Source organism: Atheta coriaria, unplaced genomic scaffold (assembly GCF_025399875.1).
Source record: "Atheta coriaria isolate IRGN ID8LTWV9N9 unplaced genomic scaffold, Caltech_Dcor_3.1 hic_scaffold_4_pilon, whole genome shotgun sequence".
Classification (NCBI taxonomy): Eukaryota; Metazoa; Arthropoda; class Insecta; order Coleoptera; family Staphylinidae; genus Dalotia; species Dalotia coriaria.
In genome coordinates, this window is record NW_027045446.1 from 2,656,915 (window position 1) to 2,683,540 (window position 26,626).

At 38.9% G+C, this 26,626-nt stretch overlaps 3 protein-coding genes across 3 annotated transcripts in view; 2 read left to right on the forward strand and 1 right to left on the reverse strand.

Annotated features, from left to right (window-relative positions):
- gukh (NHS actin remodeling regulator GUK-holder) overlaps positions 1 to 18,072 on the forward strand; it is a 37,461-nt gene extending 19,389 nt beyond the window's left edge. The window contains 7 exon segments of the mRNA XM_065301206.1: positions 8,115 to 8,389; positions 11,286 to 11,512; positions 11,592 to 11,828; positions 11,897 to 12,920; positions 12,923 to 14,093; positions 15,850 to 16,598; positions 16,600 to 18,072. Coding sequence (XP_065157278.1) covers positions 8,115 to 8,389; positions 11,286 to 11,512; positions 11,592 to 11,828; positions 11,897 to 12,920; positions 12,923 to 14,093; positions 15,850 to 16,598; positions 16,600 to 17,490 — 4,574 coding nt within the window. The 3' untranslated portion in view covers positions 17,491 to 18,072.
- Positions 18,073 to 20,804: 2,732 nt separating this feature from the next.
- On the forward strand, positions 20,805 to 22,639 carry LOC135790370 (solute carrier family 35 member F2-like). Its single transcript, XM_065300577.1, has 4 exons — positions 20,805 to 20,983; positions 21,042 to 21,345; positions 21,403 to 21,918; positions 21,972 to 22,639. Exons 1-4 carry the CDS (start codon positions 20,922 to 20,924, stop codon positions 22,392 to 22,394), a joined length of 1,305 nt encoding a protein of 434 aa, XP_065156649.1. The 5' UTR covers positions 20,805 to 20,921; the 3' UTR covers positions 22,395 to 22,639.
- LOC135790369 (RNA polymerase-associated protein CTR9 homolog) lies at positions 22,509 to 26,471 on the reverse strand. The gene is given in 5 exon segments (XM_065300576.1): positions 22,509 to 23,274; positions 23,277 to 25,706; positions 25,794 to 26,033; positions 26,097 to 26,195; positions 26,298 to 26,471. Coding segments are annotated over 5 exon segments (3,420 nt in total). The 5' UTR covers positions 26,340 to 26,471; the 3' UTR covers positions 22,509 to 22,665.
- Positions 26,472 to 26,626: the final 155 nt, after the last annotated feature.

Below are 26,626 nucleotides of genomic sequence, written 5' to 3' on the forward strand. Positions count from 1 at the left end.
TAGTGTTCCAGTCGTCTCAGCATATTGTCATGTGTATGTGACGTGAAACGTATCAGTTTTAGACTGTTTCATGATTATGAATACGCATGAGGCACATAAAGATGAAATGTAATGAAGCACTAACTTATAATGTCAGCACTTAGAAGCACTTTCAAAACTTAAGATTTTCAAGTAAAATTTCGCTCAAAATGTCAAAAAAGTGTTAACCCGCATTATATACAAATTGGCTGGAAGCTGCGACACAAAATTATCGAATATCAAAGAGATTTTCTTAATAAAAAAGTAAAAAAGTGCAAAATCCCGCATCTCTGACAATTTACAGATCTGAATCCCTTTTTATTGATAAAAATGTAAAAAATTTTAGTTGAATGAACTTTACAATTGGTTAGTCGTTTACTTAAAGCTTCCAACTATAACTTCAAGAAGCGAAGCCTTCCAGAATGCTAAAAATAACCGCCAGTTGCCTTACAAAGCACAAACATTCCAGCTCCAGGTCTTTACTCGACGTCTAGGTACCCGAACAATTTTAACTAGCACCAACTAGCAGAAAAGTAAATGATACCCACGTCACTCACAGATTTTTTCAGCTGAAAACTTTGTCTCTGCGTTGTGTCACTTAGAAACACTTAAAAGAATGCGGAAAATAAAAAGTTTAGATTTAAATTTAGAGAAACAAAAAATTTTTTGAAATATAATTAATTACAATGTCGATTTACATAAATTTTGAATGACATTTCACAGCTCTCGTTATCTGTGAACGTATGTTGAGTGTTAAGCTGACAATTTAATGAAGATAGACAGGTCAGAGTTAAGTCGGGTGCACTTAACGAGTTAAGATTCTTTAAAAATACCGTTTAGGAGTTATTTTAACCAATTGTATGATTTTTTCATGGCGTATTAGAGAGATAAACATAAAATTAATGTAATTTTTCATTTTCAAGGAAGAATTATCAGTTAAACTCACATCTTGTTGATGTGGATCTTGCTAGAAGTTCAATTAAACCTGACTCCAAAAAAGAGTCGAGATCTCAAGTGCTGTGTCATCTTGAACGTATGAGCCATCTCCATCTCCTTATTAAGGCATGATGCTGGCGCGCAACAGCAAAAAGCGCTATCCTATTAACCGCAGCATTATAATTTGATAGCAACAACTTGCCGTGGAAGACAAGAGCGTCTGGAGCGTGGAGATAAAACGCATCTACGCAACCGCCCACAGATTTTTTCGTTTCGCTTTGCCCACACTCCTATACCCGATTCATTTGTTTGGTTATTCATTTGTGCATTCGAATCGTAGGCAAACGAGTTATCTATTTTCGTCGTCTACAGTATGCACTGGAAATCCTCGGGAAACAAAACAAATTAACTCAAACTTAAACAAATAATTAAATTACGTAAAGCAGAGCTGTAAAATCTTCTAAGGAGTAATAAATATTGAGATTTTAGTGTGTGTTGAATTGGTTGACTATTTATAAAATTTAAAATTATATTTTTATTAATGTCGGTATATTTATTATAAGTTTAAAATAAATTTCTTCATCCGTTGTACTCCGACGCTAAGCAAGTATGTAGGTATTATTAGAGTGCGCGACAAGTTCAATGCTCAGCGGAGATGCAGTCAAGTTCAAGGCTTTTTATTCGACTTTTTCGTTTCCGCGCGGCGAGCGAATTCAATTTGCGGTTTGCAATATGCAATATGCAATAGATTATGCTGAGTAATAAACTAAGTAATAGGCTCATACATCTACAAAGTTCTAGAGAGTAATTGTGAGTTATAGAGTGCGTTTTGACAGAATAATTACAAAATTTCCTTTAAAATCCTTTAAAAAATCAAATTTTTACGAATTTTTCTATTTAATTCTCTAGAATATATCATAATGAGTAAAAAACTGGCACAAAGTGATAAAAAACCTCGCAAAACTAAACAAACTTTGTTTCTTCGAGGAAATTCCTCGGCTGTGGTCTCGTAAATCACTTCCAAAATCAGCACACTAACCGCGAGAGCATAAAAACTTCATTCATCTGTCTCGCCCGAACGTCTTGCGCAGTCTGCACGTCCAATCAGTATTAATTAATAAGATTGGTTGCGGTTAGCATGCGTTCGAGCATCGGACGTACGTCGATGTCAGTCGGGATAAACCGGCGCATTCGTCCGCGGCGCAAAATGTGCTCGCATGGGCGCGAGTTTCGGATTATTGATGCGTGCCGATAAATCGCAAAAGTTTACGACCTCGGCGTTAAATAATATATTTCGTAGTCATAAATCCTTGTCCGATTGCCAGCATCAATAAGACACCTAGGGATTGCTTGCAATATTTCTTAGCGGTAAAGAATTTTTAAGCCTTTTCGGCAGAAAACTGAAAATTTTTAAACTGCGAAATGAAAACAATTAATTTTCTAATGTCTGGTTTCAATCAAATGGAAATATCTGCAAAAACATGAAAGCCACATCATTTTTAACCAAATTTTTGTGATTTTTTTAGATTTTTTGCGAAATTTTTGAAGTTTTTAGCATTTTCGGTGGAGTTATAAAGCTTTTTGACCGACATTTTTCAAATTTAAGTTTAAGACTTTATTTTGAAGCTCAAAAACCTTTTTTTATTCCCAAAACATTAGATTTTTGCAGGAAATTAAAAGAATTTAACTTCGAAATGAACAAAAACTAAATTTTCTCTTATTTTCTTTCTATCAAATTTAAATATCTTCCAAAATATTAAACCTACAACATTGACAAATATATCATATCAAAGATAAATTAATTCCGCATCTTTTGACGACAAAACATTTACTAAATTTTAGTTATGCTAGGAATGCCGAACAAAAAACATTTTGCTAAAGTTTTAAATAATGTAAACCGGTGCAAAGCCTTCGTGACATTGACTTAGCGATAAACTTTAAATGACACACACAGCGCACATTTGTGCTTCATGCCGGTATGGTGCACAGGCCCGATAAACAACAATAAAAGTAATTCACTTTATGCGCTTTATGAGCTGGTTGACTCCGCGGTCGGCGCGCATTGCGGGCGTGCACCCAGCGAGTACATAATTTACATTCTACTACACGACGATAAATTAACTTTTTAGTGCGTTCTGGTGCAATATGATTTTTATGCGTTTGCACATGGCCTTAGCAATAAAACGCATGAAATTATGTACTACTCACATACGTATGTGCGTTCCGAATAGTCGAAAAGCGCGTTCGATACGTCCGTAAGTCATGATCGCGCAGTCAATAAACGCGAACACGATTTAATCCAATTTTATTGTCCGTTCGCAATTCGAGGGTGGCGTATTAGCGCTTTTATCGAAGAAACAATAAAAGTGTAACAGAGTACAAGTCACATTTTATGCGTTTTTGGGGCAGAAAAGGGAGAAATATTGTGTTTCTTCTATGAGTAACAAATAGTCTAGACTTCGCGACAGAAAACCGTTTGTCAGACAACTAAACAACTCAACTCGGCACACAAACCGGGCTGAGCTTTACCTCGCGTTGGATGAGTTTGAACTTTTCGTGAACGGAAAAAAATGACGAATGTGTGGGCGTCCAGCGACGCCATCGTGGGCACAGCCTCCCCAACATGTCGTAAACAATATAAAGTATCCGATTGCGACATTCGTTTTATTTTTTGACAGCTATACATTCATATTGTGTCGGCGTTTAGATTTTAGATCATTTTTCAAGTTGTATTTTCAGTTGTATGCAACATATATTACAAGAACAAGTTAATTGACTCATCAGCCACGCTAATTGTTCATAATTAAAGTGTTTACTGTCTTCACACATGTTTAAAATGAAGAATTTGTCTTCTACTCAAAAATTGGATCATATATATCAGTAGTAATTTAATTTAACCTTAAAATTCATTAAAATTTTATTAAAAACTTGTTTTTAAGGAATTTTATAAGTATAACGGTATGCCAATGAAATTTTCAGACACTTGTGGGTCCCAATTAAGCCATATTTGGCAAGTTGTCCGAATTCCAACCGAGTTTATATGTATTTTTTGTTTCTACGATGCAATTCAATTCAGTATGGCTGTATAAGTAAACATAACCTAATTTTGTTTTTCCTAACCGCAAAAAAGCACCACCAACATGTTTCCAGCGAATGATTTTCTTTGGTTTTTATTCTGTCACTTTCCTCAAGTGGTTTTATCTCGATATGTTTCTTTCTGCCACATGAGTGAGTGCACAAATCGCCGAATTCACGCAGTCAATTTTTTTTCCGAGGCGCATACAGGGCATTAAGTTTTTATACACGCTTGAAAAAATGAGACAAGCGGCAAGATGAGTTGGTAGTTTAAGTTAACGACGTGGAAAACAATGAAAAATACGTTCGATATAAATAAATTATACAATTATGGTGTAATGAGGTTATGTTATAAATCACTCCGTGAATAATGTAAAATATTTAATCTTGTTTTATAATAATTCGTAGAATAATAGTTGTTTAGTCTAGACTTTGAGGGCGTATGCAAGATGTTTTCATTTTGCTCACGTTTTTCTGTACCGCACACAAGATGTACCTTTGAATCGCAATTTCTGCATCTATTGAAATTCTTCCAGCATTCACGCTGAAATCACCAAACCCGCACAGCGAAAAAGAGTGCAAATGGCTTGTTGAATCGTATATCAACGAATAAATTCGCTCGCAGATAAAAAAAAAAGTAAACACATACAGTAAACGCTGTGGAAAATCGTTTGGAAAAATTTATTTTTTGCTTGTTAGTGGCCGAAATGCGAAGCGAACGAAATACGAAGCTCTTTAAATTGTTAGAAATTGGAAAAAAGGTGATAACGTGATATTTAAAACCCGTAAAAGTGTCGTTATCGTCTCCTACAACCCACCAAACTGAAAATTTACGATTTTCACGTTAAGTAAATATATTTATGCGAGTTTAATGTCATTAGCCAAAAGGTGAAACTCAATCATGTGAAAAATGAAAAAAATGTAACTAAATTTAAATCAAGATGGAAGACATGGCGCGCAAGTTAAGTGGAAGAATGTTTTAAATTAAACGCTCATTGTGTATGCGATTCAATGAAGCATGAAAACGAAGTGGAGTCTCGACTTCGTCGAGCGTTGCAACATTCCAGCGACGATTGATTGCGCTGATTGCCAGTTATCAGATGTGCACGTGGGCAGGACCCACCTATAGAAATAATAAATTACCATATTATATATATTCATACATATATACACTTGTAGATGGCGTTAGTGTTTTTCATAACCTCATCTTTGACGAAACGTAAACTTGAAATTAATTATTATGCTGTGAAAGGCAAGAAGCTTTCACGTTCCGCTGATTTTGCTACACCGTTGCTCACATCACAAACATTTGCAAATGCATCAGAGGTGAAGTTGCGTTGGCGTGCCGCTCGTAAATAATACAAGGTGTTGTAGAAACAATTACAGTATACTCATACAATTGTGTTTATATAAATGTGCCTGTTAGATGTGTGTACTGTATGTAAGCACCTTTCGGCAGTATTCACTTGCTTCCGTGCTGATCACTGCTGGATATTGCATGTTCTGCTGCTTTGCAGCTTAACATCATGTCGGGCATCTGCTACTGGTACTGCAACGCTTGTTTATTGTGTTTAATGTGTAATTACTACTTTGGTAAATGTAATAATTAATTATTGGTGATTTTTTGTTTTCTTGGGTTTCTGATGGTAATATTTTGTTGGATTTTCAGTTGACTTGCTAAATGTCTCGTAAACGATGTCATTTCTTAGGACTTGGGTTAGAAAGGACTTGACGTTGGAATCCTTCTTCGTTGAAGGGTCTTCCTTCATGTTAATCTATTGGTTTTCATTCTGTCACTCTCCTCCACCCTTTTGCGCTTCTCCTGCGGCAGGCAACCAGTCGAACACAATTATAATACTGTCGAATAATGCGACATGTTTGTCGATTTTAGTCACGTGCGGGAAACCGAGAGTGTTATTATAACAACACCACTCAAATAATATTGATATTTTCAATAAAAAGATACAATTTCTTCAATATATTGTGTTTTTTCTTTGGTTTGCTGAAAATAATGAAATTTCAACACTTTCATTTCTTCGCCGCTCTTTATCCTCTGCTATTTGTATTCAATTTGCATTTTTGTGCGATTCGGCGTCTGCGTTGGACACGTGCCAAGCAATGTGACTCCGCGAGATGTGCTCACGTGCAGACATGCCGAGATGTCAAATTATTCAACTCGAACATTGTGCACGCGGCGCGCATGTAAATGACTGCGCACGCAAATAAGAGCATTAAGATGAATTATCGCCGACACGAATTTCGCGCATAAAATAAAAAATGATTAAATTTGCGTTTTGCAACTTTTCGGTGGCACGTGCCGGTGTTATTTCACCACCCAACGAAAATTTGATATGTCAAGAGTGTCAAGACGCATTTCACCTCTGCACCTCTGCGATTCTTATTATTCGTTTCGACAGGCGAACAATAATCAATCATGTCATAGATTTTCCTTTGCCCGTAACACAAACATCTTGAATATTGTTGAGGTTTCGACGCGAGACCTGTCGAAATGGTTGCTTTTGATAAATTTGATAACTAAACCCGGTGTACCGGGCATTGTTCGTACTCACGTTAATGTTTTCGTGTCGCATTGTGTTGCCGTCGGTATTGTTCCATTCTGGGACGAAGTATATTGCTCATTAGCATTGATTTATCGTCACATTGCGGGTTGGTGCACTCTTGATGTGAAAGTGGAGGTTACAGGTAAACAGAATCATATTCGCACCTTTATACTAATTATATCAATTACCATATTGAAACGTACAACTTGCGCGCGGATTCTGGATCATATTTCAAGCGTGTGCTGAAGGAAAAGTTTCACTGCGCACGTAGACTAAACATTCTACTCTTGAACTGCGTGAACCCTGCCAAGAGAGCTGAAAAACTCGTTCGCTGCTAATGCACTTTGCTCATTGCGCATTGCGGAGTGCAGATTGTTGCGGATGGTTAAATTGTCGAATGTCTGATGACCGCACAGTAGCCGCCGGCGCTCGTTGAAGATTACAGTAGTAGCAAAGTCCATTAAGAATCAAACTTTGCGGTAATTTAAAAATCTTGCTACAAAACTTTTTATAAAATAAAGAAGACATTTTATATCCACATCTACACTTTCCAGCATTATAGAAACTCTGAAACTTCGTGCTCATGCATACGTTTTCATGATTTCCGTGGTATTAACAGCGTAGAGTAAGTCAGAAAGGACCGAAGTGAGCAGCCGAGCAAAGTAATTTAATTAACATCAAACAGTCGACGGGCCAGTATCGACACGAGCCTACATCCTGAAACAATGGAACCTTTTATCCAACATAACGCATTCCTATTGAAAGCTAACCTCCACCTGGAATGACTCTGCCCTGTACCAACTTGTTATCTCAATTTAAACAAAGCCATTTCAGCAATTTGCGAACAAAGTTTACCAACAAATAGCAAACTATTTTTCCGGTCATCGCACATCACACGAGAGTTTAATGTCCGTCTCGCTGCTTGTATTTGCAACAAATATTTAAACATCATGTTGTGGATGTGGTCGGAGTTAAAAGACCACACAACTTGAACCACCCAGGTCCTGTCGTGTATATGTTTCTAGCTTGCTGCACTCGATTCGCTCAAGTTGAAGTAGGTGGCTCGCAGTTTCCTCGAAAAGTGTCCGATATGTTGATATAATACTTCAACTCGCGCAACTTTTGTTGGTTTTGCGGTTGGGAAATGCGATACGTAAAGCGATACCTACTAAAAATGGAATCTGGTCGATTCCTGTTAAATTTTCTATTTTTCACATCACTATTCTGTATCGGATATTGAAAGAGGCGGCGTGGCGGAGTGCATTACATAAATTTGTTTTCAATCCACTTTACTCCCGGACCTTAAAATATAAAATAAAATAAAAGAAAAGAAAATGTACAACGGTCATCACATAAATGGGAAATATATTTCACATTCAAACAATTTACATTGTATGAGAAAGTTTCACAAACTTTTCCCACTGAAAGCATTGATATTAATTACTGTGGTCAGTCCTAAATGAATTAAAACCTGTGCAAGTTGTTACTTCTCATAAACTAATTATTTTCTTTCTTGTTTTGCAGCTGTAAGCACCATAGCAAGTTTCGCACTGTTAAAAAATCATTATCACATTGAACATCCGCTCACCACTGGACTCTTCGAGCGCGCATCGCGTCCGAAGGCGGTTAAAGACCTGTATGAAGCCGCAGCCAAGACACCAGTACATCTAATGCGACAATTGGACAGATGGCGAAGAGATGGCCATCGATCCTCGCGCTTCTTCATGTGTACGCCTATCCTCGGTGGACGCAGGCGTAAAATTAGGAATAAATTTGATATTGACATCGAGACACGAATGGTAAGTAATAAGTTTTTTATCTAGTTGTTATCTTAACTAATTAAATCATGATTTGACACGACTTGCGATGTGTAGAGTAAGATTTTCGTGCGGATTCAAAAGTTTTTGGAAAAGTTTACAATTCCCTGTTGTATCGTGATGGTCGTTCTGCTCCTTAGAGAAGTGTAAAGTAAATGTGGCGTGTTGAATAAAAAAGTAGAGAAAGTGGATGAAAAACTTGCTCGATTTCCGGCAAAGGTGCCAAAGTGCCAAACTTTTGATTTAATTTAAATAAATTTCGCATTGTTAACCCAACTCTCACTTTTTACGACTTGGAAGAGGTTAAAAAACAACAAAGTAAACTAAAAACACATTTTCTTTGTTGACATCTTGTTATTTTGTGTATTTTTATTTAAAAATGACGATTTATACGTTTTACGCTTTCATTCGCAATTGAAAATTCAATTAACGCGCACAGAATGTCAATGAAACAACGATTGCAACAGAAAATCGTAATTGAATTGCAAGCGTTGTGCAAGCGTACTGTTTTAACGAAGTTCACAAAAAAATTTGATCTGTAAACGTGTAAAACTGATCGATTTTCAAACACATGAAGAATATTTTCATATACACCATGTATCCAGACTTCCGGATGAGTCATATTTGTTCCGTTTCTTATTCCTTACAAGTCGTATGCATGAACGTTGATTTTCATGGTCAACAACGCCCTCGCGTTACAATAGCCACCTTCTAAGTTGCACCCTAATATATGCAACTTTAATTACACTCGCTCCCCTAATAATACGTTTCCCAACGCACATTGTGCATTTCCATAGCTTCTATTTGCTGTAATTCGTATAATTATGATCATATGGTAGTGTGACTTGAACTTGACGTGTGTCGAAATGTGTTTTCAGAGAAGGCGTGTAGGAAGCAACAATATCTGTTCATTAATTTCTTAATTCCTGCGTTGTGTTGAGACCCGTTACGTCTTGAGCGTATAGTACAGCGCAGCATGCATCTCGATAAATTTGTCAATGAATTGACGGCCTAACGGTGCACATTGCACACGGCCGGCTTTTAAGGCCATGCTCGAAGCAGAACTTCGTTCGAATATGTGTACAAACGTAGATAAATAAAAACTTACAGGATTAGAAGATGGTAGAAGATACAACGAATAACCAACATGTTGAAACAGTTCAAATAATGAAATCTGATAACGTTGAAGTCAATCTTCATGAATCATGATGTACTACTTTTTAGAGATAAGGTTAAGTGCTGTCATAAATTACGAACGCATAGTTTGTTTGAGTTTTTTCCTTTTGTACATGTGAGATGTAACTTTTGGAAGCTGGTGGAGTTGTGGTTGCCTAATTCTTGCCACAAACAAAAAGAAAAGCTTATTGGGTTGCATAAAGTCAAACTTTTTCTAACCTAAACTCAACCTAACCAAAAGAAAAAAATATTAAAAGTTATAAAATAATTTGTATTTCTCATCCGATTGACAAATTGCTTTATTATGTAAACGAAGTCGATGCGATCATTAAAATTAAAGCGTTCGTAATTAATTAGTCTGAAAGCTGTGTAGTCCCAGAGAGAGAGTCGGTCAACATGCGCATGCAAACTGCATTTTCTATCATGTTGTATCAGCTTTTATTTATGATGCAACATCACACAATCCACTTTCTGCTGCTTTTAAAATATTAACAACCACACAGCCGATAAACCTTGTAAACTCTATTAGTTGTAAAGCAATTAATCTACTAATGCTATTACTCGATGGAATTACTCAACAAGTAACTTGAAAATCATTTGAGAATCAAGTTTATGATATACATTTTGTTAATTTTCGTTGTTTAAAAGTTTCGCGGTGGCATTTTTCAGCTTCTCATCAACTTTGGCGTCCCGCCAGCTTAATTCCATTCTTTACGATGAAATTTTAATTAAGACGTCGTTAATCCACGCCGCAGTCGTGGGTGAGACGTTCGGTGAAATTCTTTTCATCTTTCTCATCGTCGAACAAATCGATTTAGCATGCTTCAACTAACAAAACATAAGCAATCGATGTGTGTGGCTTTAGAATGAAGTGTGTTAATTCTAGTCGAATCAAATCACTATCATCTCGACATCAACACAAATTTACGAGCGAGTTTCAACTTTAAATAATGCATCGATTGTCTTTTCACACGTTACAACTGCGTGCGGGTCATAAACAGGATTACGTAACGTAATATTTCACACTTTTTATTGACGTTCGCCTTTGAAGCGTCTCCACAAGATGGTGGACAGATAAAACCGTCATTAACATACCGGAAGTTGATTTTCATTTTATGTTTATGCACAAATTTAATTAAACTTTTTTACTGACCGTATAAAAACGGTTTTTTCACGTTGTTAATTGACATTTAGATATTCTAGCGAGTTTATAACATGTTTTGAGCGTGGGTCGAGTGCAAAACACTCTGTTTGAGTAAATATTTGAAGCAGCAAGAAAGTGTGCACTGTGCAGTACTTTTTACAGTTCCTTTACCTCTTTTACCTTTTTACCACAACATTGTGCGAGTGCGACACTCTGGCAGAGAGTTTGTGAGTGTCGTTACTTGCTGCTTGCTCGTTTTTCTGAGTGAAAAACCAGTTTTCATACGCCGGCATTCTGCTTTCGTCGTGGTGTGTCGCTCGTGTCGCCGATAGTTTTTATCAAACATACAACAACCAGCACGACGTCGAACATTTATGTGCATTATCGGCCAAAATGTGTTCCAGTTTAAAAACACATTCCCATAAAATGCACTTTTGCGATAACTTTTCTTTATGTTTCTGTGCATACTGGGTTGCATACCTACATTAAATTTTATTATGTGCTATTAATGTAATGTTGGTTGCCATACAGTAACAGGTGTTTTATTTTAATTTGCAGCCTGCTCTGGTCGAAGAATTCCGCAAATGGACGTCGTCGGAAGCGCTCGGAGATGTTACCGTGATGACGGACGGCGTCCGCATCCGGCGTGATCCCTCCGTCACTGCCACCAACCCTTCGGCCATCAACGAAGGTGATATCACCGACGGCACCGTCATCTCCGACGATGAAGGCATCGACCACAAGCTGCCTTCACCAGAGGAGCAGGTTCACGTCGTCGCACTCAAGTAAGTCCTCGTTCTAGTAATTATTTCCGGAAATTGAAATCATCTCTAATTACGCTGGACGTTTTTGAATATTAATTAGATTTCCGGCGGAAATGGTAACAGTCGACGTGAGCGGCAAACGCTTCGACCGAATGAGCGGTATGCGGCGCTCCCTGATGACGGCGGGCGTCGCTGGAGACGGCGGTGTAGTTACCACCCCACCGGATGATGGCAGCACCGTGCGGAGACGCACGAAAACCCGGAAACCGCGCAACAGGCGGCGGAATACGCTCGCGGGCACGGATCAGAAGGAAATTCGGGATGCTCTTACTGCTGCGTATGTACTTTATAAACTTTCATTAAAAATTTATCAATCTATAGATGCTTTTGTGTTTTTTCTAATAGGGAAGATCAAAACTCCGAAGTCCAGACAGATTCTGCGGAATCCCCCATAAATCGACCAACTACTTCCGTAATAGTTGGTCGGAGTAAATCCAGCGACCTATTACGAAAACGAGATTCATCCGAAACGATAAAAAAGTCACATTTTAATACCCTTAAACAATGGGGTAAGAAAATGATCGCGAACTACACTGATAAATCATCAGATCGAAGTTTTGAAGAAGACCATCAGTATGAAACCGTCACGCTGAAGCGTAAACGAAACATCGACAAAGAACGAAAATCTTTACACGAACGAAAACCCTCTTGTTCCTCCAGTGAAAAATCCAGCATCAACATCCCTGTCATGAACATTGCAACCGTAAAACTGCGAGATAGTTCCGCACAACGAAGATTACGCAGGACCGGTGGTAATAAAGATGAACCACATTCATCCAGTGGCAATTGGAGTGCGTCCTCAGAAAGTGGACGTGCTTCAATCGGATCAGAAATCACCACGACCACCCAACCCAAGTCATCCACATCGGCAGCTACATCAAACAACTCACTGAATCTCCATCCACCTAGTTCCGTCAACAGTAGAAGAAGGTACATCAATGCATCGACCAGTGGTAGTGTCACCAGTGAAGGTACCCTCACCCCGGATATCATTCATGATCTACATGAAGATGGCGAAACCAGTTCGGTTTACTCTTGTGATACTGAAGGTTATTACACATCTTTCCACATGGATAGTGGATTGAAGACCTTGAAAGAGGAAGACTCACCTGTTACGCCATTACATTCCACCTCGACGTTTAGTAATTCCTCAGTGAATACAGCCGAGAATGAGTATGAACTCTTCGGGAAGGGGTCTACTTCCACCACGACAAGTTCCGCTGGTACTGTTTGTACCACTTTAAGGGCAGCTCAAAGTGATAGGTCTTTGATAATCGGACCAGTTGTTCCCGAACGGAAAAGTTCACTCTCCAAACTTTCATTATCCAATAAATCTCCTGAGAGTTCCCTGGAACGGGATTACAGTTCTGAAAAACCGGAACGGTCAAACGTAGTCCAGTAACTAAATCAACTGTGGTGGTACAGGTTCATAAGGATAATAATAACAGTGATGGGGATGTGTCCCCGGATAGCGGACACAATACATCCAGTTCTCCAATTGAGTCAATCAACAGTCCCAATGGACTCAGGAGTGGGTCTGAATTTGAATATTCTGAATCGTCTGATATGGAAGGCGCTGATCGGATTGAACGAATCCGAGTGAAGACAACGATTAACTCCAGTAGAATACCATCAATGTGTGTTATCACTCCGAATCAAAGCGATGATGAAGAGAATCATATTAATAATAACAACAATGTTGAAGGGATTGTTAACAAAGGGCAAATGCAAGTGATCAATGTTAACCCACAAACTGGTTATGCTACTATTGATACAATACCTGAGAAGAAAGCTTCGTTAAGATCGGCTTCACCCAGTGGTGGTACCATGATAGTAAAAGATGTTTCAGCTCCTAGTAAAAGTCCCCAGCCGATATTCAAAGCAACATTGATGCCTTTGAATAATATGCTGGGGAAGTTAAAACTTAATCTATCAGCATTCAGTACAAAAAGTAGTAAATCCCCTGTAAGACCTGAGAATCTGGATTGTACTGATGCAGGTGAATATGTGACAATTCAAGATGTGAAGAATAACAACGAGAAAACCAACGCGATTTACGCGAATAACGATGTGGTTAATCATAACCTAACCACAGTGTTATCCGGTAAAATAGAAACTGAATACATTTCCCTCAATGAACTGCCCTGTAATGAAAGCTCAGATGTGAACAACACCTCATCAGCCACGTCGGATTCATTGGAACGTCGACGCAAAGGAGCGCGGGTCACCCTCAACTCCGAAGGTCGCGTCATCTACAGTTCTGACAGTTTGAAGCGTCGTAGAGGAGCACATACCACTTTTGAACCGGGCCCGTTTGTGAAACAGCATTCGCCTGCGCAAAGTCCATTGCCCACCAGAGTTGAGAAGAAGCGGACGGACGATGGCCAGCCTCTGTCGCCACAATTAGGTAAAGTCGTGATTAAGGCCAGCAGCGGTGCGACAGAAATAGTCCGCATGCCACCCTCGACCATTGTCTCGCCCACCCCCACAAAACAGTTCAACACGTCGCGTGGGGCGTACGTGAACGTGCTGAACGGTGAAGGTAAGCCCAATAATCAAGTCCAAACGCGCGAAATTACCACCACCCCCAAGAGGGTGAACGGTACGCTTACACCGCGGAAAATCAAACGTAGTGACAGTTATAGAATCGCCAATAATGCTTTGCCGCGAATCACCCGGGTGAAATTAGATGTTGAAGATTTGATCGAGCAGGAAATCGCTGAGGAATTATGGCGGGACCGAATTAACTACCCCGCGACAGTCTCACCCTTAGTCTCGCCGGTGTTGTGCGAGAAGCAATGTCATGGGGTGCAAACGCAAGCGCCCACAAGTCCGTTAATCGCGTACGGGAACTCAAACAAAACGCCGGTACGCGTGCTTTCTATCAAGGGGATCAACGACACCGAAATTTGGTGAAGAGTATACAGCGGGCCCTCTCCCACTTTTTCCATGTGCGCGCGCGCAGAACGCGGAAATCGATGAAACGTTCACCTCACCGAAAGTGTCGAATTTTCCGCCGTTCGTCAGTCGGATGCGTGATCTCTCGCGTTGTTGCTCCGCGTTTACTACAACTACAACATCATAATACAAAAATCACACATTTGTGGACGCTGGACAGCGTGGACTAAAAATACGGGGACGCAGGGCACAAGGGCACAATGTTTGCAGGTAATGGGACTGATTCCACGCACCCATCACTACTGATTCCCATACACGCACTCACCCATCCCAGCCAATGCTTATTTAATCAGTGTTAAATAATATTTTTGTGGGGTGTTTGGCCATATCATCCACATTTATCACAACGACAATGTTGATGTTTGTATATTTTGTGATATAGTTGAATGACAAAATTTCGAGTAATTTCTCTGCAATATCTGTACTTATTAAGTATTTAATTTATTTTTTTAGCCATAACTTTGTAAATTTTGTCATTTTGCGTGAGCAATTATCGCCACGTGCAGACGAAACGCAGCATGTGTGTGTGATTTCTTGCCTTACATAAATTAATTTATGTTTTTTATTTTAATTACGTTTTGTTAATTTGCACTTTGCTGTGTGTTTTCTCTGCATGGTTTGGCAATATCAATTTGATTCTTGTGTGTGTAATCATTTTGTGTAAATAATTTTTGCATGACATTATTTTTGTTTTTAATTCTATGATTTTTGAGATGATGAGCATTGATGTACAAAATAAACTGCAACCTGAAATATATACTACTATTTCATCACCAACATGAACATCACCACGCTTAGCATAAATATTGCACTAATCACAAATAAATCACTAATTGCGCAATGTGTGTCTATAATATGGTGTGGTGCTTTGGATTAATAATATTACGTGTTTTTATAAACATTTATCAAGTTATCTATTCAATAAAATATTATTGAAGATATCCGGATGAATGTATATAAGAACTAAATTCATTGTGAATTATAATCTTGATATTCTGGTGTGACGCACGAATAATCGTCCATGAATCATCACAAATCATCAACACACATGTACACGACACACGTTCGCAATACTTCGCAGAATCAGCAGCAACTGCACCGCAATGTTAATGACGATTAAATGTCGTTTGATTGTATTTTGTATAAAGAGCATCCATGCACGTTCAGTCGACTTGTTTGTTTTCTAGCGCACGTTTGCTTTTGAATTCGCACCAAGGTGAGACGTTTTTATTAGTAGCTCAAATTAGTTGAAATGTTTGTAATTATATACATATTCTGCGCTCAAGTATCCAACTACATTAGTCTGTTAGTGTGTGTTTTCAAAGAATGTTCTGTTTTAGGACGAGCACTCTCCCCGTCTAATCAGCCCGAAACCAGAAGCCAAGATTATTACGCTTACAATAACCAGATGTTCAATTTTCCTCCGACCAACATGTACAGCACGCTGCCAAGTAGAAAACCGCAATATTCCTCACGGGTGCTGCCGGAACGATCAGTAACGCCGGATATAATGCGCGGATTGGCTAATATCGAGTACAATAGTCTGGATAGAAAAGACCGCCGCCATTTTGATGGTTTTCAAGAGTACCAAGGACGAAGAAATTACACGCAGGATGAGTTTGAAGGATTTGTTGAGTATCCACCGCCGCCAACACCACAACGCCTTCAACAGGAAATGCAAATGATGCAACAACAACACCACCAGCAGCAGTTACAACAATTACAACCTCAACAACATCATCATCAAATGGGTATACCGGTGGAGATACCACAAGTCAATATGTATAATCTGTCACCGCACGTGCCTCACAGTTACTATCATTTTGAGTCACCGATCAAGACCTCCACACCAGCAAAGGTGCAAGAGTTGAAAGCCACTCCGAGGATACTTTCACCGAAAAAGTCTTCCATGACCAATGAAGAACTCTACGCGGTTATACATAAAACAAAGAAGAAAATGAACATTCAATCAGAGGAACTTGACAGACCTTCGCCGAGTTTGTCACCGGTGAGTTCCGAAAGTTCAATGGCCAGTAACAAAAGTTTCAATCGGCCTGAGACTGGCTACTTGGACAAAGCGAAATCCAGGCTTGAGTTGGTCCCCGAATGGCGACTATATTGATTTCAATACAAATATTGATAAGATTCCGCCGGCGGAAAGTCGCTCCCGGCAAAGTTGGGCTTGTTCAACTGATGTTAACACTGCCAGCAACAAGAAAGAGTCTCAGACCTCAAGATTAGACTTTAAGCGATTATTGCTCATGCATGGTAAACCAAAAGTGGCACAGGTTTCCAAAAAGTTGAGTGCTGTTGAACAACTGAAGCTCTCCAAGCAGCAATTGGAGCAACAGCCGAAAATCAAGGAGGAGAATGATGTGAGCATCTTGGACTTGAGTCAAAGTCCAAGGAATATGCGAAACCGGAAGTTTGTGCCGCCTGGTTCACCGAATAAGAATGGTGAAAAACGCGCGGTGCCCAAATTGTTATCGCCCAGGTCGCAATGGCGCTTCGCTAATCCACGAACGGATGTACTCTCTTCGACAATACCCGAAGATTGTCAGGAAGATGAGAACCATTCCAGGTCGAGTCTCAATGGAGACGCGAAGGAGAGTCCTTTGAAGACTGCTTCGCCAAAATACAGTCCAAAACTTGACCCTGCGCATAAAATAACTTCGGAACCGAATGTGAATTATTCTCCGAAGAATATTTACGCTGCTAATGATCAGGACAGCGGTGCACTGTCCAGTTTTAAAGATATCAAGCAGAGGTTCGAACGAGAGCTTCCCAAGGTGCCACCGATGACTGCCACTCAAAGACTGCAAGCACAACGTGCACAATTCTTCGCGAATGCACCCAAAACGAACACGAACAATACCCGATACAATTTTGATAATAAAACCAAAATGAGCAATACTGTAGCTCATCAGAGTCCAGTGAAAACCGAACGAACACCATCGCCAACGTTAGAAACGTCGTTTTAAAACACATTTTTAAAACATTTTTTAATAACTAAACTATGTTAAACTATGAACGAATTACTTTTCTTCTAGTCTCACGTTCAATACTTTGATTTGTATGTGTGTAAACAGTATTCTACTTTGTCAATTATTTTAAGTCAATATTTTTATATGTATCAGTAAGTTGAGGTTAATTTATTGCGGGGACCATTGGTTGATATTTACACGCGATTCTGATTACTGGGCGTATTGCCACTGTTAGAACTTAAGAGTTTTATAAAAGTTTACGCCATTCATTGATAACGGACGCTCATTTATAAGATAGATTGTGTTTTTATGTGATAATATAAAAACATATCCACTCCTAGTCTGCGGATTGGTTCATGATTGATGGAGACGTTGCAGGTCTCACTTTTGTCACAAGTTTATAAGATACAAAATATGTGTACATAACTAATTAATATATTCTATGTATGTACTAAGTTACTAGTTAGTGATGAGAGGATGCTTCAGCACTGTTTTAACTGTTGATAATTTATTATAGTTTACAATTAATTGCCTATGAATTTAAACAAATTATAATATATTCATGTCAATTGGCAAAAATTGTGTTTTATTTGTTTTTACCCTCATTCAATGTTGTTTTTTGGTTATTGTTTTTAGATTTTTTCATTTTTTTTAAATTAATTGTGGCCGAAAGGCAGGGTCGGACTTTTTGTTTAAAATTATTTGTGCTCGAAGAACAGGGTCGGACTTTTGGCTTAAAATTATTTTCGCGCGAATTGAATTTAAAATTTCAAATGCAAATATCTCGAAAACTAAAAGGCTTAGGAACAAAAGGACTTCATATGCGTAATCCTTGAGAGATCCTCTACATGATACACTATTAATATAATTAAATTTTTATTCCTTCAATACTGAAGAAATGCTATGGAAATATTTATCATTAAATGGCGATTATTATCTAAACTATTAGTCTGATAACAAAATATTACTAAAATAAAGTGTTTATAATCATGTTTGCTAACAGATGCTGCAGAAAAAACATTAAATTTCCAATTTTATTTTTTGCTTAAGAAATGATGAAGGAAATGTATAAACCAGTTTTTCGCACTTATCTTGCAAACTATTTGAGATAAAGAAAAACTGTTTTCATATTCGTGTGTAGGATTAAATTCTACATTATATATCACTTAAAAATTTTCAGTTATCAACACTTATGTAATAATTGAAAATGGTCAATAACTTGAAAACTAATTAAGATAGCGCAACCAAACTTGGATTTGTGGATTCCTGGCATTGTTTTTCATCAGTTTGAAAAGTTTGGGGAAAATCGGGGAGGTAGTTTTATTTGATCAGTTTTGAAATTACCACCCATTTTCCGAAATATTGATGTTATCAAAAAACTGACTGGATATCTTTCATCCCCTTGGTAAACTTTATCGATTAGCGTTTTCCATTTTCTTCTAGCGTAAAAAATAATTTTTGAGCCACAAAAGAGTCAAGTGTAACCTCTTGATCTTTTTCGAGTGGTGTTTGGTCAACTTTGGAAATTGAAAAAACTAAATCTGCCATTTCGTAGAGCCTTATCACGACTTGAAGAAAATGAAGAAAGTTCTTCTCTAACTTTATTACTTTTCAAGAAAATCGTGTCGGAAAATTTTGTATTCACATTTTATATTTGAATTTTTTTTAATGTTATCCTATCTAGGATTTGATGCTGTGCATCATAGTGTTGTCGGTTTCTGATTATCTCTATTAGTTTCGGAGAAAATTGATTCTTAAATCTTGCTGCGAGTACACATTTCACTTAAAGCCATCTACAGGAAACACCCTTGGAGCTATTAAACAAAAAGTTGTGTAACTTGGGTAATTAAGAGCGGCTCTACACAATGGTGTTATCTATTTTTAATAAATACTAATTAAAATGTCAGGCGCCTCCGCCAAATTTTTATTAATTAATAGCATTGCGCAAGAAATTAAAAAATCTACTTTTTTATTACATATTATCAAAGAGGGCAATTTTATCGAGTGATTATTTTAGTACATAATTTTAATTTGACGCACGGTTTAAAAGATATAGGTAGGACAAAAACTGTTTAAAGTAATTCGTGTTAAATGTAATCTTTACAACCCAATAGGGCCTAAACAAAGCATGATAAGGGCAAATATTACTAAGATAAATTACTCAAATTTAATTGCTTGTTAAGAATCCGCAATCAGAATTTAAAAATTCCAACTTTTAATTTCCAACATAAAAAAGAGAAATCTTTTGCCTTTTTTATCACAAAATCTTTTCTTGAAATACAATGGTAGTACGAGAGGGTGAGTATAAGCTAAGTAAAGTTAAGTAAACACTTACTGTACGCTATACCCTCACAATATCGCCGAAACGATATATTACTAAACCATGGCAGGTCAATGCAGTATTTGTCAAGTATTTGTAGGTGGGCTGATGAGACCTCTAATGGTCGAAATAGCTATCCACATCAGGCTTGACAAATACTTGCATTGACTTGCAATGGTTTAGTAATATATCGTTTCGGCGATATTGTGAGGGTATAGCGTACAGTAAGTGTTTACTTAACTTTACTTAGCAAAATCTTTTCATTAAATTTTTTTATGCACTTTTGGTTGTTTTTTAAGAATGCTGCTATCATGTAGAGAATTCTTTAAGGATCAAGAATGTGAAGTCCTCTTTTTCGTAGCCCTTTTTGTTCTCCTGATAATCGCAATTTAATCTCGCCGGTTTCACGGAAAAAATTTAAGAGAAAAGTTCGACCCTATTGTTCGACCGAAAAATTTTTAGGAAAAAAGTTCGACCCTGTTGTTCGACAAAAAGAAATTTAAGAAAAAGGTGCGACCATGTCTTTCGACCGAAAATATTTTAAGAAAAAAGTGTGACCCTGTCTTTCGACCGAAAAAAATTTTAAGAACATAGTTCGACCCTGTTATTCAACCAAAATGAAATGTATTGAAATAGAATCGTCATTTTTAAGGCAATTTCTTGAAGGTTTAAAGGGTTAAATATGTATTCATATGTTAGAGGTTCCCGTAAGCAACAACATGACGCAGAGAAACTTAAAATTACCCTATTATTACAAGAGATATATGATATTTTTTCCCAAAAAGTAGAAAAATCACAAAAAACAGTTATTTTAACTGGAATTTCAAGAATTTGCTAAGGGTTTAAAATGATTTAAAAGTATTTATGTTGGGAAGGGTGTCGTAAACTGCAACATTGATGCACATATCCCTAATTTTCAAATAAAAGATATGTATTTTGAACTGTTACGTTGCGCATGTGGGGAAACGGCGGTGCAAAAGGGTGGCAACGGCGACAACGCGCCAGTAGTGGAGCGATGGCGGCGGCGGTCACTGCCCCACCCTGCCGCTCAAAGTAAACAAAACAAGCGGCTACAATTTGTGTTAAATGTGGCCGATCGTTGGCGAAAATGGTTGAGAACGCCGGCTGCTCAGAAAAGCTCAATAATTACTTGACTGAATTAGGAAAATGGCAAGTATTTCGACCATTTTAATCTAAAAAGACAATAAACGAATGAAATATCTCGTAGGTCGGTATGGCAGAACATAATTCTCGGTCAGATCCTCTCCATTCTGCTGGTATCCATGAACACACTCTCCCATTTCATCAGCAGGGATGATAGCACAGTCTTACCAACAGGACAAAGCTTCCCGCACTATATGTTCCTCTGTGCGGTGTACACCAGTTGGTTAGCATTTCGCCGAGGGGATCAAGGACTCATACAAATCATCAAACACCGCGGATGGCGATATGTCCTGCTATGCTTGATCGACGTGCAGGCAAACACGTTACTTTGCTCAGCTCATCAGTTTACTACTCTAAGTAGCATCCAAGTAAGACAATCAGTATTTCTAGCACCTGTAATACATAAATATCTTTTGATTTGATAGTTATTGGGATGTGTTGCAATACCTGTAGCATTAGCATTGAGTTGTTTGGTCTTGGGAGTGCGCTACCGGATGGTTCACATACTTGCAGTGTCGGTGTGTCTCATGGGTATCGGATGTCTAGTGTGGGCTAATATCGACGATACCAAAGTAGATGGCAAGAACCAACTGGTTGGAGACATGTTATGTTTAGGTGGAGCAGTTCTATTTGCAATCGTGACTGTTCTACAGGAACTCTCAGTCAAAAACACTGATGTTGTGGAATATCTAGGACTGCTTGGCTTGTTCGGGAGTATTGTCTCCGGCGTACAGATGATCCTGCTAGAAAAGCGCACATTATTGACCATCAGCTGGAAAGACTCCAGTATGTTACTGTCGACGTTCACATCATGTCAGTTTCTATTCTGCACCCTCAGTTCAGTTTTCCTCATGAATATGGGTACAACAGCACTGCACTTATCTCTCATCACTGGTAACTTTTACACATTGGTTCTAGGAATGATTTTATTCAATTACAAGGTAATTTTAGTTCGGTAAACAAAATGGCGAATTACTAATCTGTTGTGTTTTAGTTTCATGCATTATACTTCCTATCCTATGCATTGGCAATGTTGGGGATCTACATCTACGCAATAAAACCAATCCCCATCTCAGCGAGGATCAACAATAATCATCGCAGACAGTCGCATCCCAACAATCTCCGCACATCCGAGTGCCAAATTCGGGAACATGTACTCTCCGACAGCCCTGAAATGACCAGCGAAATGTTATCCACGTTTAGTACGATGAACAGCTGCGATACCTACCCGTTAAGTCTGAGCACCAACACCACCTTCACGTCTTTCTACGGCAGCCATCACAACATCCTGAACGCACAGAACCATAATCACAGTCATGGCGGACACGGCTACGGCAGTGGATATAATCACGGCCACAGTCACACGATGACACTGCCAATGCCACGAAACGGCAGTCATGGCATCAACAACGAGTAGCGAGCAATATTTGACTTTTTAGCGTGTTAGCACTTTTATATCTATACAATCACACATACATAACATATGTACCGGTAGAGTAAACGCATTATTTGATACGCTCAACGCCATAACCTCGGTTGACAACTTTTAATCGATAAGAGATACAGTACTTAAACTATTCTATGTATCTTTAAACACGTACAAGTTTTGAATTGTGTTCCTTTTCTAAAAAAAATATACATACAAGAAAGTAAATGAAATAACATCATAGTAATTAACTTAAAACAGTCTATTCAGACTTTGACCGTGATCGTGACCTTGAGCGGGATCTAGATTTAGATCTAGCTCTTGAACCAGAGCGACTTCGTGATCCACTTTTGGATCTACTCCTCGAACGACTACCAGACTTGGATCTGGAGCGTGATCTTGATCCAGACCTGGAACGAGACTTAGATCTAGATCTCGAGCGTGATCTGCTTCCAGATTTAGATCTTGAACGTGACCTGGATCGGGACCTAGACCTGCTACGTGAACGACTACCAGATTTAGAGCGAGATCGACTTTTAGATCGAGATTTCGATCTTGATCGACTCCTGCTCTTGCTCCTCGAGCTAGATCTGGACCGGCTGGAGCCAGATGAAATCCGCCGGCGTCTTTTACCCCCACCACCTTCACCGCCACTGCCACCGCTTTCATCTCCGCTGGCAATTTTGAGTTTATTGTCGTCGCTATCATCCTCGCTAGTGGAAATCGTCGCCTTGGAGACGATTCTACTTTTCTGTTTGGCACTAAGTCCATCGTCCTTACTATCTCGCCCTTTCTTCTTTTTACCTTTGGGTCTATCCGAGTCTGAATCTGATCGGCCTTTGTTTCTCCTGCGTCCACCGCCGCTCTTTTTCTATCAGCGCTTCTCTTTCGTTTCTTCTGTGGTCTGGCTTCGCGATCTCCGCGGTTTTCTACATCTGAACCAGAGTCACTCACATATTGATCCTTCCTGCTGCGACCTTTGCTCTTTGAAGGCTTCTCTGATGGCATATCATTGAAAACCAATGCATTCTTAGTCTTTTCTTTATATTCCTGTCGTTTTTGTAGCATTTGCTCTTCAGTGACACGTTTTTCTTCGACCATCCTGCGTTGTTCGTCCAACTGGCGTTGTTTGAATGCAACCCTCTCATCCGCTTGCTTCTTACGCAGTTGTCGTTCCTCTTCATCGACTCTCCTCGCCCGAGCGACGTGGTATTGTGCCTGAGATAACAAATCTTGACACTGCCTGGCTTCCAATCCAGCTAGCGTAACATCATATCGCATTCTATCGCCATGTTCGGATAAATAAGTAAAATATTTATGTGATAATCCCAATTCATGCACAGCTTGAAGAACGGTCGTCAAAGTGGACTTCTCATCCTTTAATATCTGCGTTGCCAGGCGTTGTAAAACCAAAGCAATGTTGTAAAGCAAAACAGTATCATGGGGAGCAACCCGTCGTGCTCTCAACAACACCATTTTAGCCTCCTTCATCTTGTTAGCTTTAAAATACGCTCTAGCAAGATATTGCATCACCTCCACATTGTTATACTTAAAAAACTTCCGGAGACAATTATCGTACATCTGGATAGCGCTGACAAACTGCTTCTGCTCCACGTAGATGTGTGCAATGTTCAACCAGACATCGCAAAAGTCGGCTGTCGCTTCCCTCACCTGCGCGAAAATATCCCTAGCTTCATTCACGGTACCTTTGTGTGCCAAAACAGCGCCAACACCATTTGCTGCCCAAATATTTTTCGGATCCAACTTTAGGACTTGTTTAAACATGGAAAGTGCTCGTTCTTGATGTCGCTTCTCACGTTCTTTATCCTTACTTGATTGATGCAGTGTCTGTAACCAAACATTACCCAAAGCAATAAGTGAATAAGAATCTTGTGAGGTTGCTGGATTCTTCAAAACACGTTCGAACTTTTTCTGCCCGGGTCCCCATTCGTTTTTCGCCAGATGGAGATTGCCCAGTAGTGACCAAGCATCTGGATGTTCCGTGTTGATCTTCAAAGCTTCCTTGAACCAATCCGAAGCTTCGTAGATCTGACCTTTATCCCTAGCCATACAACCAAGCCTTAAGTAACAATCCACATAATTAGGATGTTCCTTGATAATATCCTTGTACAACTTTTCGGATTTATCAAAGAGACAAACCGCCTCATTCAATCTAGCCAAGTTATACGTTGTTGTAACCGAAATTGAGTTGTAATATTGTGGATCGTGCTCGGCTTCAGCTCGGGCACGTTGAAGAGCTTCTTCTAGATGCCTATGAGCTTCCGGCATGTTCCCAAGTCGGTAATGTAGAGCTCCAACGTTATTCAGAATTTCCGTAGGGATTTCTGCTTGCACGTCTTTCTTTAAGATCTTTATAGCTGTACCATAAGCGCTGAGAGAACCTTGAAGATCGGATTGTTCCAATATTTGAGCGAGTTCAATCCATGCTTCAATATCATCGGGGAACTGTTCAGTGACTTTCTTCAGATGACTCCTGGCGATATCGCGTTTCGATTGAGATGTTGAAGTCGCGTAAAGTGAACCCAGAATTTTCATTGTTTCATAATTCCCGGGTTGCGCTTTGAGAACCTTTTCGAAACATTGCGCCGCATTCTCTGCATCTCCTCTGTAGATATACATCTGACCTAAACCGAAATGGGGCAAGACAAACTGCACCGGCGCAAATTGAGTGGCTTGATAATAGTATTGGAAGGCTTGATCATAGTCGTTCTGAACGTGGAAAGCTCTTGCGAGCTGATAACAACTTTCCGCGCGCATTGCTTCGTTTTCAGTGTTGTGGAAAGCATGCAGAGCTAAATGTTGCACGCGTTGATAATCCTTCTTGAAGAAGAAGTGATTGGCGAGATGATTTAGGACCATTGGATTAGAACTGTCGATTGTGTATGCTTTGGAAAGCATGTTGACGCCGGTTCGGATGCTTTCTGGTTGTTGAAGATTCAATTTCAGAATGGCGAGACCTACCAGTGCCCCAACGCATTGTGGATCTAGTTGCAGAGCACGTTCGAAGGCCAGGCGAGCTTTTTCTTGATTGTTGAGCTTCATGAAACAGTGACCCATGCCGAGGCGTACTGCTGCGGGGCAATTTGGATTCGTGCGCAGGGCTTTCTTGTAGAAAGCAAGCGCGCCGCGGTAGTCTTTTTTATTGTAGGCAATGCAGGCTTTACCAAGGAGAGATGGGATGTTATTTGGACTCTGGTTCAATACAAAGTTGAATTGGGCATCAGCCTGGTCCATTTTGTCACCTTCAAGCAGACAGAAGTATGCTCTACCCAGTAAATGATTCTAAACAATAAAAAATAAATAAATTAATACATTTGAAGCAATTTTTAAAGAAAATCCTTATTTTAAATGCTTAAAATATTCACTTACCTGGTCATACATAATAATCTTATCAGCAGTGGTGTATAAAAGTGTAGCCTTGGTAAAAAGTTCCCTTTTCCTATCCTTATTCTTCTCTCGATTTGCTTCCTGCACATAATATGCAGCAAGCATATCAAGTGCTCGCATCTGATCTTTTTCATAGTCCTTGTAAACAACATTGGCATCAACTCTTGAAAACTCCAAGATCTTTATAAAATCTTCTATCTTGTTTTGTTTGTAGTATTCCAACTATAAAATAAAACCCATAATTTAATACTTAATTAAACTATGCAATGTAATCTTAAAACTTACTGCAAGATTCACCCAGAGACTTAAAGGCGAGTGTTCTTGTCGTAATATACTCCATACTTCCTCGCCGTCCGGTAGCTGGTCCAGACATAACTCAATCACCTGAAATAGTTGCAATAATAATGAAACAAGTGTTTTCATACAAACATATTGCGCAAATTGTAAGGTTAGGTTTTTAAAAATAAATTTACAACTAGTGCTTACCTCATCAGTATCCCGCAAGGGGATTTCAATTGAGCCGGACATTTTGATGAAGATGTGTGTTTTCGGATTACATTACCACTGAATTTATTCCTTGATTGTTTATATAAATCGACGCACAAAATGAGAGGTTGCCACCAGTGCCACAAACAAGCCAAACCGAATGCGAAATGTCAAACATGGTTGTAACTTTTTGACAGCTGTCAAAAAGATACTCCGGGTGTAAAGTGGGAGGTAAAACAATTTAAACAATGTGACATTTATATAAACATTCATAAAACTATAAGAAAATTTATATCCAGAACGAAAATATTTATAAAATTATAATTAAA

What these genes read in the sequence shown, in the direction of transcription:
- LOC135790370 (XM_065300577.1), top strand. Translation starts at nt 20,922, where the DNA reads ATGGTTGAGAACGCCGGCTGCTCAGAAAAGCTCAATAATTACTTGACT. An exon ending in CTACTCTAAGTAGCATCCAA is followed by an intron (nt 21,346 to 21,402) that starts GTAAGACAATCA and finishes TTGATTTGATAG; the next exon opens with TTATTGGGATGTGTTGCAAT. An exon ending in TGATTTTATTCAATTACAAG is followed by an intron (nt 21,919 to 21,971) that starts GTAATTTTAGTT and finishes GTTGTGTTTTAG; the next exon opens with TTTCATGCATTATACTTCCT.